This window comes from Poeciliopsis prolifica, unplaced genomic scaffold (assembly GCF_027474105.1).
Source record: "Poeciliopsis prolifica strain line A6 unplaced genomic scaffold, Auburn_PproV2 SCAFFOLD001, whole genome shotgun sequence".
Lineage (NCBI taxonomy): Eukaryota > Metazoa > Chordata > Actinopteri > Cyprinodontiformes > Poeciliidae > Poeciliopsis > Poeciliopsis prolifica.
This window is the reverse complement of record NW_026562376.1, coordinates 4601367-4619456: the sequence shown is the minus strand read 5'-3', so window position 1 is coordinate 4619456 and position 18090 is coordinate 4601367. Positions and strand designations below refer to the sequence as shown.

Genomic DNA, 18090 nt, shown 5'->3' with positions numbered 1-18090 from the left:
TCTGAGTTTTTTCTTCCAGAACATCATCATCAACAAGGAAACTCTGAGTTAAGTTATTTCAAAGCAAAAGGCAATGACAGCTTACAGGTTAAATAAATAGTTACCAGACTAAAGTTATAAGGACCAATCAGAGGAAACAGGAGCCACAAAAGATATTGACAGGCTGTTTAGTAAAGAAGAATAAAACCCAGAATTAAGTGAAATAAATTAAAATGTATTATTTGAAAACACTGTATGGTTTTCATAAAGGTATCTCAAAAACATTAAATATTCATGTGACACTCAGCACATGCAGAGAATCGGTTCAGTTTGTTAAAACTTGTTTTTCATTTCAGATTGCATCATAACAAGCAGCAGTAAATTTTTATGCTGCTGTTTCTGAACCATGGATGTGTCATCAACATCCACTGATTATGGTAAGTAAAGCAGCGGCTTTTCTTTCTTTTTTATTTTTAACATGAAACTAAACAAACCAGCAGTACAAGAACATGGGAGTTGCACCAGAAAATGGAACTTTGAATTTAATTTTGGTTTAAAATGTTTTTTATGTTTTTGAATTATTTGTATCATTCAAATAATTCAAAATCTAAAATTACAGATGATAAAAAGATGAATAAATAAATGCTAAACTTAAATCAGTTTTTGCCAGTGTTTTATAAGTCTGAAGGGCCACCAGGCTTTAGTTGCCCAGATGCCCCACCAGACTACGCATTGTTTGTGTATTTTAAAATAATAACAAAATTATGGCGCCTGTTCTTGCACTTATTTTTTTAGCTTTCAACATTAACACAAAAACAAAATGATAGGGGCCCTAGTGACTCTACCATTGAGCTCAGCAGGTTTAATGGGGGAATGAATAACTGTCATAGAAGTCAAGTTTATTTGTGTAGCGTATTTCAGCTGTTATGGTCTGGCTCTGGTACCATAACAAATTAAAGGAAGCAACGCATGGGATAACTTAAAATAGAATTTATTTAACAAAAATCATAGCTGGTTGGAGAGGAAAGGAAAAAAAGAGGAGAAGTGAACAGTGTTGAAATAGAATTTTAAAGTAGCACAATAGTACACAAGTTAACGTTTACATTAAGATAAACTTAGATACAAATCCAAACTAAGACAACTGGTGACTCTCTGAACTTACATAAATTTCTAATCAAAAAGCAGTCTAATACTCCTTAAGGAACATTTCAGACAGGGAGTGTATTGGCTATCAGGGCAATAAATTCTTTACTCAGGGTTGAATAGTTCAGGCAAACATTAAAAACTATAGAAGTCCGTTACAACATATCAAACATATTAATATATTTCTTTAAGCATTAAAAAGCATGTTTTTAATTAGTTAGTTTTAGATCCAACTTATAGTTAGTATTAAGCAATAGATTTTGTGCGAGTTTGTTTAAAAAACACCAACTGGTTTCTTGTTGAAGCATTTTGAGGCAGAGATAACGCTCCAGATCCACGCCGTAAATCAGATCGCCTAAAGGAGCCTGGTACGAGAAGAGCTGGGTGTTTCAGTGGGTCTCAGAGGTAATAAAATTAACATTAAGACAGCCCACACAAAGGAAAAACACACCTCCTAATGCATATATTTAAATGAAGGGAATACACATTCTTATAAAATGGTTTGTTTTACAGCAGAAGTTTGAATCTCTTTGTGCTGAGTGAGAGTTTCCCAGAAGATGCATCTTTTGTTTGTGTTTTTATTTCCCTTTTTACTCAGTTAATTGTTTCTGTTTTGTAATGTCTTGGACTTTTGATGATCTAGGTGAGATGCTTATTGTAACATTCTTCTTGCATTGATTTTCTCTGGATATCTGAAGTCTGACGTCGTATGATTGCTCTTTCTCCCTGCACATATATAGAGACACAGGAATTCGGAAAAAGAGGAATGAATTAACAAGCTAAATCAAGTTATTCCTCTTTTTAATTCTTAACAACAGACAGAAAGAAAAAGGCTGGATTGATGAGAAAAAGGTGGTGCATTTTAAGCTGATCTGATGTCATTCATGGAGACACTGGCCAGCTGCCTCCACTTCCAATCAGCACCAATGAGAAGATCTGGAGCAGGGATGCTAAACCCCAAAGGAATAGCCTTGGGCCGTAACACAGCAACAATGCAATTGAAAATGCTTTACATAATAAAAAGATGACACAAGAAAAGCTTTTCTATGTTACACTGGAAAAATAAAGAGAAGTGGTGAAACTTTGTAATCCAGACTAGAATTAATGAATGTTGTACATATTAATCTAAGCAACACTAAACAAATTAACCATTAATTTGAGGTGAATTCACAGCCAGAAAGTTCTTTGGTCCGCTTGTTTGGTCCAGATCACAAATGGACTGGATTTTTTCCAGTTGATGTGTTTTATTTTCACATTGTGCTTTTTTGGACTATAATTTGTAAACAGACATAACATGACAGTCATTGCTCCCATTGAACAGAAATGATGGGAAAAAGTTTTAAATGTCAAGCAGCAGCTCATAAAACGCAGGTTTTGCACCAGTGTCACTGACATGGAGGAGACAAATGTTTTCATCCTGCTTCTTGGTGTTGGCACTTTTGAAAGTTTACAATAAACTTGTGCAAGTTGAGCAGGATGTGTGGTTTCATATTTATATACTTAACTATAACAAATCATTATGTAACTGATATTTATCTGAATAAAAATGCTTCTCAGTTTATTGTTGTTTTCTAATTCTCTTTCAGCTGCAGAAAAGACCAACCTCAGGATTGTTCTCCTGGGAAAATCTGGAGTTGGAAAAAGTGCAGCAGGAAACATCATTTTAGGGAGAAAAGCTTTTGAGTCTCATCCTTCATTTTGTTCTGTGACATCAGTTTGTGAGAAGAAAACTGATGATTTTCGTCATTTAAATCTGGATGTTATTGATACTCCAGGTCTGTTTGGGACTAAAAACAGTAATGAAGAGGTTGTGAAAGAGATCAGTAAATGCATCAGCATGGCGGCTCCTGGTCCTCATGTGTTCCTGATTGTTCTCCAACCGACCAGATTCACAGCAGAAGATGAAAAAACAGTGGAAATAATTAAGGAAACATTTGGCAAAGAAGCAGCCAGATTCACCATGGTCCTGTTCACCCATGGAGACGAACTGAACAAGAGAAACATGAAAATAGAAGAGATGTTAGAGAAACACCAGCCTCTAAAACTCTTCATCAGTCAGTGCTCCATCCTGGAGAAATTTGAAGATAAATATCATGTTTTTGGAAACGAAGTTGAGGATAGTGTTGAAGTCAGCAGATTGCTGCAGAAGATCCAAAGAATGGTTCAGAGAAATGGAGGAAGTTACTACACTAATAAAATATTCAAAAAGACTCAAAGAGTCAAACAAGAAGAAATGGAACGACTGTTCAGAGCTGCTGTTGCAGGTAGGACTGAGCTAATGGCCTAAAATCAATATTATTAATTATCACTGTCATTTTAATAGATTTTATCACCACAACATCTGCAAATAAATGAAAATCAAGTAAGTAAATAAGTTTAGAAGTATAAAATAACTTCCAGAGATTGCACTCGGCCAGACCTTTTTGTTGTCCATCATTTTGACTGATTGGTGAAAAAATCCCATCATAATCTATATTCATCCATCAGTTTTTAAAATGATAATAGTGACACATTTAATTACATTTTATTTTAATTTGGTTTTATTCAATAAGCTGAAACAATAAACCACATGGTGTCATCACACATCCTGGAGATGAATATATTTAAATTCTCTGCAGTGACAAATTTTGAAATCAGGAAATATTTCTTCAACTTGAGTGATCAGAAATCTCCAAGACTCTGAATGAAGAGCTACCAGATCCAGAAAACACTCAGTGGGAGGAAACGCCTGCTGTGATTTAGACCTGCCACAATAATGAATTCAGCTGGATGATAAATTGTCCCTTAAGATATTGTTATAAACAATAATATTGTTTTGAGATCACTTTAAATTCAAATACAGGTAATACCATAATAATTCAAAAACAGATTCTCAAAGAAGCTGAAAAAGGGAAACATTAAAATAGAAGACATGATAGAGAAACACCAGCCTCTAAAACTCTGCATCAGTCATTCCTCCATCCTGGATAAATTTGAAGGGTTCAGGAAATCGGAGCAAAAAATCCTGTAGTTTGAACTTTTGCATCATTCAGTCGGATTCTTCTCTATTTAAATCTAATTATTACTGAAGGGCAATATAATATACAGACTTCATAATCTGCACTCTTTTGGTTGAATGCAGTGTTTATTTCCACTTTGGTTTTATGCTGTTTACTTTTTATTCAAATACATTTATTGTTAATAGAGACTGAGAATCTATTTTATTTTTGTTTTTGGTTGTTTTATTTATTTTGTTTATCAGTTCCAGTGTTAAGTGTTCTTTTGAAAATAAAGTGTATCTATCTTTGACATGATTTATTACATAATTCCCATTAAATCAGTGCAAAAAAGGTCTTCAAACAATATTATCGTTTATAGCAATAATTTATGAGACAATCGCTCAGCAAAATGTCTTATTCTGACAGGCCTATCTGTCACAAAAACACATTTTGCTGAATGATAAATTGTCCCAGAAGTTATTGCAATAAATGATGATATTGTTTATGTGTTGTTAATGATAAGAATAGTAATTTAACATAACATTTAACACTGATAAATGCTATTTAACAGTGTTAAGACATTTAATATTCAAAATAAAACAACAAAAGCAACAAATAAAATGAATCATGAAAACATTTTGAAAACAAAACTGCCCTTCAAAAAAAGAGCTATTAAGACAAAAGCCCTTTTGTCGTCCAGTTTTTGACAGAAAGAAAGAGAAAAATGATAAATCATGCAAAAGGAAATTATTGAGCTGTTTTAATTTATCATGTGATTATTTCATTACTTATTGTGTCAGGCCTGATGCAGCTGCAGCAGATTCGCTCCAAAGCCTCCATAACTCTTCAATCAGTTTGAGAAATAATGGAGGCTTTAGAGCACATTCAATGAGAAAAGATGTTTTATCATCAGATTATAACAGTGTTGATTTCATGTTTTTATAACTGTGAAATTATATTGAAGCCACATTTTAGTGAAGCTTTGAAATGCTTTGATTTTAAACTTTTGATCAGATGATGCGCTGTCTATTTCTGCTTACTGCTGTTTGCAATACATTGCTGACTCAGCTTAATTTCAGGTGTTGTCATTCATGAAAGGATATTAACTTGATTATTAGCTGATCTATAAGATCTATTTTAAATACTTATCTATTATATGTGTGTTGGTTTGATGAACCATACCAAACTACAACACTATAAATGTTTTTATAACATGTCACCTGAAAACCAAAATAAATTTTCTTACATGAGGATGATTGGCAAAGTTTTTTAAAAAGTATTATTTTTCCTTTAGTTTTTTATAGTTATTTTTAGAATTTTGTAATCTACTTAATTTTCTTTGACATCATTAAATCTAATCATAACAAATTCTTTTGTAATGGATTTCTTTCAATGTATTGTTGTTTTCTAATTCTTCAACAGCTGAAAAGGCACGAGACCTCAGGATTGTTCTTTTTGGGAAAACTGGAGTCGGCAAAAGTGCATCAGGAAACACCATTTTAGGGAGAAAAGCTTTTGAGTCTGAACTCTCTCTTTCCTCTGTGACACAGACCTGTGAGAAGGAAACCTGTGAGTTTGCTGGTCTAAATCTGACTGTTATTGATACTCCAGGTCTGTTTCATACAGATAAGAGTAATAAAGAGATTGAGAAGGAAATCGCTAGATGCATCAGCATGGTGGCTCCTGGTCCTCATGTGTTCCTGATTGTTCTCCAACCGGCCAGATTCACAGCAGAAGAAAAAGAAACAGTGGAAATTATTAAGACAATGTTTGGAGAAGAAGCTGCCAGATACACCATGATCCTGTTTACTCATGGAGATGAGCTGAAAATGGAAAACTTTAAGATAGAAAACCTGTTAGAAACATCCCAACCTCTAAAGCACTTCATCAGTCAGTGCTCCATCTTGGAGAAATTTGAAGATAAATATCATGTTTTTGACAACACAGTTAAGGATTCTGCTCAAGTTGGTGGACTGGTGGAAAAGATCAACAGAATGGTTCAGAGAAATGGAGGAAGTTTCTACACCAATGAAATGTTCAGAGCGGCAGAAAGAGCCAACCGAGAAGAAATGGAACGACTGCTCAGAGAAAATCCAGACATGAATCCAAGAGGTTCAAGGAAAGAGGAGACGTGTGTTACACAGTGATAATGTCTGTGATGATTTCATCACAGCTGATTAAACCCTGATTTTAATGAATAAAATCTGTTCCAGTAATAAACATTATTTGATCATGTAATTGGGGCCTGCCTAGCAATGCATAAGGAGAGCAGTTACTGACTTGCAAAGCAAGTCAGTAACTGCCTCCATGCATTGCATGGCAGGCACCTATTAATCTACACCCAATAGAATGTCTCTTTATTATTATTCTTTATTTTTCTTCCGCCAGCCGGAATGCGGCTCGTACCGCTGCGAGCCCACCCACAAAAGTGGTATCAAAACGTGCGGCTCGTTCCCGGCATTGGAGCTATTACTTTTGGTGGGATTCGGAGTTACGATAAAAAAGTAAAAAGCGAAAAACCATCAAAAATTTTTGTCAGTTAGAAACTGCCCAAACTAGAGTGTAATCAACGTTTCGTTAGAGTGTGGGAAGCAGTGTGATTCTGACCCCAAATAAATTTTGAAATCGCCGTCACGCCCACAAATATCGCCCTATCGGTATGAAACTCGGTCATAACATAGATACGCATGCCTGCTCCGGTAAAATGTTTTCAAAATTTTTCTAGGGCTTATGGTTTTCTGTCTAGGGGCTTCAGAGCAAAGTGATGCGACAGGATTTCGACTCGCTCAGCCAGGATCACTTCCATGTATTTCTGAAAATGTCAGACCTCAGCGCACACCATTTTTATCTTGTCGCTGTTATTAATGTGAGTGATGTACAGATATGAATAGCGGGACTATCGGAGACGAAAGATAGCGCTCTCATACGCTTCAAACGGTTTTCCGATACGTATCACGGTTTCCGAACGGGAAGGAGTTGTTTTGGACCGCTTTTTTCAGTGAAAACTGACTGGGTGTCTCACAAAGATAGAATTCTTTCTGTCTCACACACATGACAGTTGCAGAGGATTAATTACCATAGCAACGAAGCACAGCAGGGCCGAGCAGCTAATTAGAACTACAAAAACGCATCACTGTAGTTTTTACTATGGCAGAGCTCTGAGGAAGGAGCTGGCCTGTAGAACTACTTGTGTTTTGGGCATTTTATAACTTATTTTAACCAACCATTGCTACACATGGGATTAGTGTTAATTAAGTTTAATTAATCTTAATGAAATTAAGCTTAATGAAAATTTCAAAATAAAAGCCTTGACAATTTTTATATAAATTGCTGTTTGGAGAATTTTAGAACTGATTTAACACAATCACTGTTACTCATGTGAATAGATTGGGGCCATTTAAACGAGGCTTACTGAAAATTTCAAATTAAAAGCCTTAAGATTCCTTTCTGGCTCATGCCTATTTTAGTGAAAATGGCTGCCTCAAACTGATAGAATTCTGTCTCCACCTGTCTGACTCACAGCTGGCAGAGGATCCATTACCATAGCAACGGAGCAGAGCAGGGCCAGTGGTTAGGACTACAAAAACGCATCACTGTAGTTTTTATTATGGCAGAGCTCTGAGGAAGGTGTTGGCCTTTAGAACTACTTGTGTTTTGGGCATTTTATAACTGATTTTAACCAACCATTGTTACACACAGGATTAGTGTGGCAATTTTAAATTAAGTTGAATGAAAATTTCAAAATAAAAGCCCTGAAATTCTTTTATATCACGTAATTGCTCTCTTGGGCTTTATGTGACTTTTTATATACACCACTGTAAAACTTTGGATTATTTTGGACATTTAAAATGAAGCTTGAAAATTTCAAAATAAATGTCTTAAGATTCCTTTCTGGCTCATGCCTATTTTAGTGAAAATGGCTGCCTCAAACTGATAGAATTCTGTCTCCCCCTGTCTGACTCACAGCTGGCAGAGGATCCATTACCATAGCAACGGAGCACAGCAGGGCCAGTGGTTAGGACTACAAAACCGCATCACTGTAGTTCTAACATGGCAGAACTCAGAGGAAAAAGCTGGACTTTAGAACTGCCTGTGTTTTGGGCCTTTTATAACTCATTTTAACCAACCATTGTTACACATGGAATTAGTTTGGCAATTTTAAATTAAGCTTTAAACAAATTTCAAAATAAAAGCCTTGACAATTTTTATATTAAGTAAGTGCTTTTTTGACCATTATATGTCTGATTTAACCAAATCACTGTTGTACATGGATTACATTGACCGTTTAAAATTAAGCATTCTGAAAATTCCAAAATAAAGCCTTGAGATTCGTCTGTGGCTAATGCAGCGCCGCGGGCGCTGCAATGATATTAGCTTGCATTATCTTTTCCTCTCAAGTTAGGGCACTGTCTTGCGCAGCAAGGTAGAGCATTAGCATTAGCCTTTTACCTTGCATGAGGTATTCGCTATTTCCCTTACTTAATGCAGTAAGTCATGCTTGTGACTCTCCACATGGTATTGATGACATTGCAGCTTTCTTTAGCATGGATGCTAATGTTTAGCATAAGAACGCTGGGTCCAAACTGACGGGCACACTTTGGCAGGCCCCGGTTAAATTTCTTCAGGAATTTTCTAGTTAGTTACTGTAATGTTTGAGCAGCTGTGGTTGAGCTGAGGAAATAAGAGTCATCATCTCATAATAACGAGGTTGTTGGTTTGATTCCTGTTTCCATCAGTCTCATCTTCAACTCTTAACCCTGATCAACGCTGCATGAACACATGAAGTAATGAACAGGAGCATTGAGCTGACAATATGACAACAAATACTAAATTAATAATAAATTATTATAAGCTGTTATTTTATTTTTATCTTCTGTGATTAATTTGTTTTAATCTGATAATTAGTGATGTGAGATTACCTGCTGGATTATTTAATGCTTGTGGGATCTTTACATTCTGTTTATCCTTTTGCTTCTCAAGTTGTAACAAATCCTTGAAATGATAAAGATCAAGTTTTTATTGTTTATTGCAGTTTCTCTTAAATGTCATTCTAATAATATCAAGTTTTTTATTTTGACAAGTAATATTTTGTAAATTCATGCAACATGTTAAAAACACTAATGATGAGTTTGGGACATTGTATTTATGTGCAGTGGTCCAAATACTCTATTGAACCACAAACACAAAGATCTTTAAAGATCAATTTTCATGTATAGATAGAATAACTCGGTATTCTAGTTTATTTAAACTTATAACTACATCAGTTTTTATATTTATTTGAATTAGTTTTATGGCCTGAAAAAATAAAACTTTGAAAACTAATTTACAGAAACAAACTAAACCATGTTACAGAGTTTATTAAAGTCCTGAAGGCTCAACAGTTTTTACTCTGTTTTTTATCTGCCTGGTTTTCTCAGAAAATAAACGACTGAATTTATCTGTATATATGAGTTTTACTAAACTAGATTCTAGATTAAATGTGGCTTATTATAGAGATAATTTAAATTACATTGGCAGTGAATTTGTGGATTATAGTTAATTTATTGAGATTTTGTATAAAATAAATCCAGAATCAAGAAACGATATTTATCTTTGTTGCAACATTTAAATAAATATTCTGATTAAATGGACAGTCTGTGACTCTTTATTGTTTTCACACATTTTGCTTCTCTAACAGCCACAGGATAATTTATATAACAACAATATAAATAACAGCAGAGATCATGAAGGGGATCTAACTTGAATGAACTTTGAGTAATTAATTAACAATTCTAATCAGGTATTTTCAATTATTCTTGATTATAAAACCTGACAATTTGTTGATCAAATTTTTATCTACTATTAAACAAAGAGCTGCATGAAGCCACTGCAATCATTTCTTATTGCTACAAAATAAAATATAAAAATTTCACACTTTTGCAGACAGAAAAAGGTTAATAAGTTTAAAGTCTGGGAGGTTTTCAGACACAAGCTTCTCTAAAAATATATTTTATTTAAGAACATTGGAAGGTTTCATAAATATTGTCTGTAGTTTCCTCATAACATTATTTTAGCAAGTTTTAAGAGCTGAAGTGTCTCCAGTGTTGTAATTTAAAATGCTATGACACGATGGCGCCGGCAGGTGGAGCTATTTAACCATTAAGCTTCACCACACCTGGTCTCAGCAGCAGGTTTATTAGAAATATGAAATAAATGCCTTTTAGTTACTTACAAACTCCATTTGTTCAGAATCTGATACCTTTATTGATACGGACATGATGTTTACATTCCTGTGTTTACATTTTATTTTATTTGGCTACATTTATCACAGGACAGTAACAAGCTGGGAGGACTGGGATCAAACCAGTTAAAGGCTTTCTAGTGGGAAAAACCCGTCGGCCATGCTGGTAAATAATTTATTTAACCTTTTATAAAACACAAAACTTGACTTTATACATGAAGTGTAAATATTTCTCAGATTCGGTTACAACATGTTTTGTTAATGAACATTTTAAAGACTTATTTCAGGTTATAAAATTCCAGATTGTATCACATAAATCAGGATATATTGGGTAAATATATTCAATAATTTGAATGCACTTTTGTGCAGTTAGCAGTACAATTGCACTACCAAATATAACTGGGGTAAGGAAGTATATTGGATTAATTACCTCTTCGTTTGCAGTAAACGTGTCACAACAAACATCAAATAGGACAAATATATTTAAGTTTTAACAAACAAATGGTTTCTACCACGATAATTATGTGAAATTAAATTAATTACATCCCAGATCCAGAAGATTTTCATTTACCTCTGCAGATCTCTTTGGTTCCTCCTATCAAACTGCAGTTTCTCATATTGACGTCATCAAACCAAAGTTCAGATCCACCAGAACTGACTGAGAAACCAGTAACCTGCTCCCAGAGTCAGAATCTCACTGAGGAAGAAACGCATCAGGTTTTCTATCATTTATTATTTCTGATATAACTGATGTATATTCGTCTAGAAAATAAGTCAATAGGGTTTAATTTACAATAGTTCTGTCTTCGTGTCATGAGGTCGATCTCAGTCGGCTACTGAGAGAGAAAGTAAATCTTGGTCTCAAAAAGTTTGAGCTCTCCTGAAGTCGCCTATGAAATTATGGGGAACTTTCTAATAACTGAGTTTTTGTGAGGCTCTGATAAGTTGTAGTGGTTTTCAGGCACAGTCCCCAAAATCTGTTGCAAAAAAAAAAAAAGTTCACATTTGTTTTAAAATATTGTTATTGCAATAAACAACAAAATGTGATAAAGTTCAATATATTCCCCATTCGTACATTTAGAGCATTGAAGCTGTTGAGTTTAAACAGAAGAAAACAGATAAACTAATCAATAATTACTGAAAGTAGAATGTCTAAAATAATTAGGAAAATGTGTTAAATTAACAGTATTTGTTTCTACTGTTATTGATGGTTAGAAGCTTCTGTACAACCTGTTACTGTCCTATTCAAAGACGAGACACATTTCCAATTAATGATAGAATCAGTTTTGACTGCAGATGCATTTCATCCTAATTTTATTCAAGAAGCTGCAGCAGCTTCCTGAAGACTCAGAGAGTGAGAGCCAGTTTACACAGGACATTTGTGGTTTTTATATTCTTCTTCATCACGTATTCACATCCTTCCACACAATGTTCTATTCCATCAGAACTTTTCCATCAGAATCTCTAAAGGTCAATTTAACCGCAAAACCGTCATCTTCAGATTTTCTGACTAATATTCAGATTGTTAATGTGGGATTCATCATGTTGCCCAACATGTTATTAACAAGCTGCGGCCGGAACATCATCACTGTGTAACATCATCATTCTCTTTCTCTGCAGCAGCAGCAAATAAAAACATTTCTAGGGAGGCACAGAAATGGGAAATGCCATTTGTCTCACAGATATCAGAGGTTTAGTATCAGTCAATACTGATCCGATATAGAAAAACAGCGCTGAATTGATTAAAAACTTTTTTAAAAACAAACATAAATGTCCTGAATTTCTAATTTGGTTGATAATTCTGCACCAGTTTAGCTCATTTAAGGAAACCTTAAGCTTCACAAGTTTCATCAAACAAGTAAAAACAACATAACTTTAATTTGTTTTGGTGCAATTAGGAGGATAATTTGTAGAAAACAGTTAATTCATAAATAATTGCATTTACATGAGCAACTTTATGGGAAAAAGTGCTTTTAGGAATGTTATTACACTGTACTTTAGTTTTACTTGAGTAACTTTAAGTATTTCTACTCTTACTTGAGCAAAATTTCTGGATTTTCTACCCACTCAATGAAAAAACAAAAATTCATCAGACACACCTGCAGATTGAGATGTTTTTTTATTGAAAGAAACTCCATTTTATCTTGCCTGATTGTTATTTTTTGTTACTTATATGAATTATTATTTTTGTACATCTGATAATGTAATTTTCTTTAAATATGAAATGACTGATAATTTGATCAGTTACCTCAGTGGAATTTTTACCAAACACTTCTCTACTCTTACTCGATTTATTTCTTGATGGATACTTTTTACTTTCACTCGTGTGAAAATCTGTTGAAGTAGTGAGTAAATGTTGGTAGACGCAGCAGAACAATCCCAGACTGATGTGTTGGAGATGTTAATCTGCTTACTTCAGACTCAACCAAAACCAGAATAACAGCATGTGAATAAATAAATAAAGCCCAGTATGGAGCACAACTTAATGTACTAAGGGACTAAATGGGACATGATAGCAGAAGACTAAATTCATCTATTGGTGCTTTTCTCAGTAATCAATAAAAACAATACAAAAGAATAACTGCTTTCAATACCATGTATTTTATAGAAGAGAAAATGAAAGGGAACATCACAAGACACAAAACATACATAATACCCAGTTCTGTATCAATATATATATTGTATTTATTGTATTGGGGAAAATTAGGAGTACACACAGTACTCCTAATTTCAGCACAGCATCTGACTGACACACATTTTAAAAAAAATAAATAAAATAAAAATCCATGGTTTGATTGTCCATAATTTGTTTCTGATGGAGAAGAGATGAATAATGGATTGTGTGTCTGTATAATGGAGGGGAAACCAGTACAGACCACCAGCCTCCTACCAGACCAGTATGGAGTGAAATTCAGGTTCTCCTGGTTCCAGCCGGTTGTCAGAAGCTCGACATCCTTTAACCCTAAAAAGGGTCACCTGGCAGGTATTGAAATAAACTGGTCCTGTAGCCACAATCAAATCTTTAAGACAAAATAAAGATATCAGCATTTATCTCATTATCTTACAGACATGTATTCAATTTGAAAAGTTAGATTATGTGACAACTGATGATCAAACAATTAGCATTGGCTACCACCACCAACATGACAAACAAACAAAACAGCACTATGTTCACTACCCACCAACTGCATATATAGATCAGTGCATGACAGATTCATGGCTGCAAGCTCACTGGGTGTTCAGATCTACACGACTTTTATATTGTACGTTTTTTAAAATTGCATAATAAACAAAGAGATAAACTAATTGTTTGGAAGCACAAACCTGTAGCTCCTTTGTCTGATTGGGAAAGTTGGAGCAGGCCTGAAAAATCACTTCAGGTGCAGCGATTGGCTGAATGCTCTGTGTGACTGACTGTCACTAACCAATGGAGCAGCAAAGGCTGGATTAAGGGCAGTTTTGGGATTACAGGTATAATAATCAGATGAAGGTTTTCCCTCTGCAGCTCTTCAAACAGCAGGAGTCGCTGTTATACAGGAAAACGCACCAGCGGTGTCAGTTTTTCAAAATAAAGTAAAATGCAACATTTCTCGATACTTAAAACCATTTCAAACTCTGATTTTGGTACAAATGCACAAATATAGACTATATATATGCACACTTCATGTGCTTTATATTGATGTAACATAAATAAAAATAAAAAACTTTTCACCTGGATACTGACAGAAATTTTACAATTCCTACTGATGTTGACTGGAAAGTCCATAATGATTAGAGGTGTTCAGTCCAGTTGTGGGAAAATTTAATTTGTGAAGTTATTGTATTAAAAAGATGTAGAAATTATCCGAATGGAAAATGCATTTAAAAATGGGAGCAAGTTCTGGATTAAATTAAAAGGCCATAAATGTGAACCGGGATGATGAATATCTTGAAATGCATCTTTCACTGTAAACACATGTTGAAGCCTTTGCATTGTAACAGGTCTGACATTCACATTTCTGCTGGAGAAATGATATCAAAATAACAAAATAACCCATATTTACATGGGTTATTTTGTTCCAGTAATTTATGTTTTCTATATCTGTCCTGTATAAGTTTGTCCTCTTGTCGTTGTCCCTTTTCCCTTTTTCAGCATAAATATTCAAAATATCTAATAAACATAACGTGAAACAAAATAATTTGGTGCGTCACCATCCAGTACCGCTGAGACCAATAACTGATACGGGCATTAATATCGGATTAGTGAATCTCTGATCATTTCACCTCTCACTCCAGCAGCAGCACTCCTACCACCTCCATCATGTTAGAGATGTTTGGAGCTCCACCTGCATCAGCTCCACCTACATCAGCTCCACCTGCAGCAGCTCCACCTGCATCAGCTCCACCTGCATCAGCTCCACCTGCATCAGCTCCACCTGCATCAGCTCCACCTACATCAGCTCCACCTGCAGCAGCTCCACCAGCAGCTCCACCCACAGCTCCACCTGCAGCAGCTCCACCCGCAGCTCCACCTGCAGAAGATCCGCCTGCAGCAGCTCCGCCTGCAGCAGCTCCGCCTGCAGTAGCTCCACCTGCAGTAGCTCCACCTGCAGCAGCTCCACCTGCAGAAGATCCACCTGTAGCAGCTCCACCTGCCGCAGCTCCATCTGCAGCAGCTCCGCCTGCAGTAGCTCCGCCTGCTGCAGCTCCACCTGCAGTAGCTCCGCCTGCAGCAGCTCCACCAGCAGCTCCACCTGCAGCAGCTCCACCCGCAGCTCCGCCTGCTGCAGCTCCACCTGCAGCTCCACCCACAGCTCCACCTGCAGCAGTTCCACCCACAGCTCCACCTGCAGCAGCTCCACCCGCAGCTCCGCCTGCTGCAGCTCCGCCTGCAGTAGCTCCGCCTGCTGCAGCTCCACCTGCAGCAGCTCCACCCGCAGCTCCGCCTGCTGCAGCTCCACCTGCAGTAGCTCCGCCTGCAGCAGCTCCACCAGCAGCTCCACCCACAGCTCCACCTGCAGCAGTTCCACCCACAGCTCCGCCTGCTGCAGCTCCGCCTGCTGCAGCTCCGCCTGCAGTAGCTCCGCCTGCTGCAGCTCCACCTGCAGCAGCTCCACCCGCAGCTCCGCCTGCAGCAGCTCCGCCTGCAGCAGCTCCGCCTGCTGCAGCTCCACCTGCAGTAGCTCCGCCTGCAGCAGCTCCACCTGCAGTAGCTCCGCCTGCAGCAGCTCCGCCTGCAGTAGCTCCGCCTGCTGCAGCTCCACCTGCAGCAGCTCCACCTGCAGCAGCTCCGCCTGCAGTAGCTCCGCCTGCAGCAGCTCCGCCTGCAGCAGCATCCATAGCAGCACGGATAAATGAGTTCTCTCTCTCTGCCTGTTTTCTTCCATCTTTAACAAACGTTTTTGGGTTTTCTCTGCGCCGTCGGTCCATTTCTTCTTGCTTGGCTCTCTGTGCCTCTCTGAACATCTCATTGCTGTAGAAACTTCCTCCATTTTGCTCAACCATTTTCATGATCTTCTTTAGAAGTTCCTGGACTTGAGTTCTATCTGCAGTAATGTTGTCAAAAACGTGATATTTTTCTTCAAATTTCTCCAAGACAGAGCACTGATTGATGAAGTGTTTTAGAGGCTGGTGTTTTTCTATTATGCTTTTCATTGTTATGTTTTTCTTTTTCAGCACATCTCCATATGTAAACAGGACCATGGTGTATCTGGCTGCTTCTTCTCCAAACAATCTCTGGATTATTTCCACAGTTTTTCTTTCTTGTGGTGTTAATTTGGTCAGTTGGAGAACAATCAGGAAGACATGCGGACCAGGAGCCGCCATGCTGACGCATCGAGCCATCTGTTTGGGGCAGACCAGGTACTCCAGGTTTGACCCAAACAGATCTGGAGTGTCAACAACATCCAGACCAAAGCCATGGAAATAATTGCTTTCCCTCTGACAGACCAATGTCACAGAGGACTCAGAGGCTCTGGACTGAAAATATCTTCCTCCTAAAATGGTGTTTCCTGCTGCACTTTTTCCAGCTCCAGTTCTTCCAAGAAGAACAATCCTGCAGTCTGGAAAACAACAATAAACTGAAATCAATTTCTTGTTACAGATAGAAGTACAACGCTAAAAATGAGTTTAATGACGTAAAATACAGAATGACATGTTTCTCAGATTGACTTGGAGAAAAATATGAGAATTACGTAACTTTAAAAAGTCTTATTTTATAACTGCTGATTTAATCAAAGTGGTAATAAAAATAATTACGTAAATTACATAATGTAAGTGGCTATGAAGAGTTGGTGTTAAGCCATTTCCAGAGATGCTGCGGGTGAGAGTGGTTAGGGTTAACTTATTGTTATCTAGGTGAATTGATCAGGATATCATAATATTGATTTTGGGCCATATCGCGCAGCCTTACCTTGAGGATCAGCTCTTTCTGCACCTTCAGGATTAAAGCCTGGATTTCCTCTGAGCGATCGTTTAAATTTTTCTTGCTTCGCTCTCAGAGAGTATCTGAACATCTCATCAAAATGGAAGAAGTAACTGCCTTCATTTTGGAGGACATTACGGCGGACATTACGTCCTCCATTTTGGAGGAAGTAACGTCCTCCATTTTGCTGAACCATTCTTTGGATCTTCTCCAGCAGTTTGCTGACTTGATCAGGATCCTCAACTTCATTGTCAAAAACATGATATTTATCTTCAAACTTCTCCAAGCTGGAGCACTGACTGGTGAAGAGTTTTAGAGGATGGCGTCTTTTTAACATGTCTTCTATGTTAATGTTTTCCTCTCTCAGCTCGTCTCCATGGGTGAACAGGACCATGGTGTATCTGGCTGCTTCTTCTCCAAATGTTTCCTTAATTATTTTCACTATTTTTTCATCTTCTGGTGTGAATCTGGTCGGTTGGATCACAATCAGGAAGACATGAGGACCAGGAGCTGCCATGCTGATGCCTTTATTGATCTCCTTCATAATATCGCGATTAATGTTTATAGTCCCAAACACACCTGGAGTATCAATAACAGTGACATTTAGACCAGCATTTACACTGGTTTTCTTCTCACAGAACAATGTGGCTGAGGAAACCCAAGCATGATCTTTGTTCCCTAAGATGGTTTTTGCTGCTGAGGTTTTTCCAACTTGAGTTTTTCCAAGAAGAACAATCCTGAGGTCCGGCTGCTTCTCAGCTGTTGGAGAATTAGAAAACAACAACCTGAGCATTTTTATTCAGATAGATGTCGGTTACAGAAGGATATTTTATTGGTCTAAAAGAAAATTAGACAGACTGCAAAGTTGTAGAAAAAATAAAAAAAAGACTTGCAGCAAAATACTTTTTCTTCAATACTTTGCAAATCGTCCTGATGTAAGAAAATACATTTCAGTTTTGAGCAAATATTTTCTAAAGAAATTAACAGTTATACACTTTAGTGCAGTTCAGCAAATAAGGACTAAGAACTTCAGCTAATACACAAAGTAAAATTTAACATACAACAAATACCTAAAATCAACCAGATTGTCATTTTGTTTAACCCCCTGTGGGTTTCCTTGAATTAATAATAACCAGAACATTGACTACTTCTAGTCTGGATTACATCTTTTCAGTCCTTCTCTTTATTTTCCCACTATCACATAATTTTATGTTTATCTTTTTACCATAAAAAGCACATTTAGTTTTCTTGTAGCTGAATTACAAATAAACTTAACTTGTAATTTTTTTATTTGTAGAAATAATATTTGAAGAAAAACATTTGTATTTATTTTTTCTCAAGTTTTCAATTATCTGTGATCTTAGATT

General features: G+C 36.6%; 3 protein-coding genes across 3 annotated transcripts; 2 read left to right on the top strand and 1 right to left on the bottom strand.

Annotated features, from left to right (window-relative positions):
* The first annotated feature begins 333 nt into the window (after window positions 1-333).
* LOC129362863 (GTPase IMAP family member 9-like) lies at window positions 334-3409 on the top strand. Its single transcript, XM_055034654.1, has 2 exons — window positions 334-416; window positions 2709-3409. Exons 1-2 carry the CDS (start codon window positions 386-388, stop codon window positions 3407-3409), a joined length of 732 nt encoding a protein of 243 aa, XP_054890629.1. The 5' UTR covers window positions 334-385.
* Window positions 3410-5506: 2097 nt separating this feature from the next.
* Window positions 5507-6247, top strand: LOC129365823 (GTPase IMAP family member 9-like; the record flags this gene model as incomplete). Its single annotated transcript, XM_055039333.1, has 1 exon — window positions 5507-6247. A coding segment is annotated over one exon (741 nt), but the record flags the coding sequence as incomplete, so codon positions are not given.
* An 8413-nt stretch (window positions 6248-14660) lies between these two features.
* Window positions 14661-17516, bottom strand: LOC129362711 (GTPase IMAP family member 8-like). Its single transcript, XM_055034422.1, has 5 exons — window positions 16712-17516; window positions 15307-16361; window positions 15108-15260; window positions 14862-15011; window positions 14661-14750 (listed from the first exon to the last, which is right to left on the bottom strand). Exons 1-5 carry the CDS (start codon window positions 17514-17516, stop codon window positions 14661-14663), a joined length of 2253 nt encoding a protein of 750 aa, XP_054890397.1.
* Window positions 17517-18090: the final 574 nt, after the last annotated feature.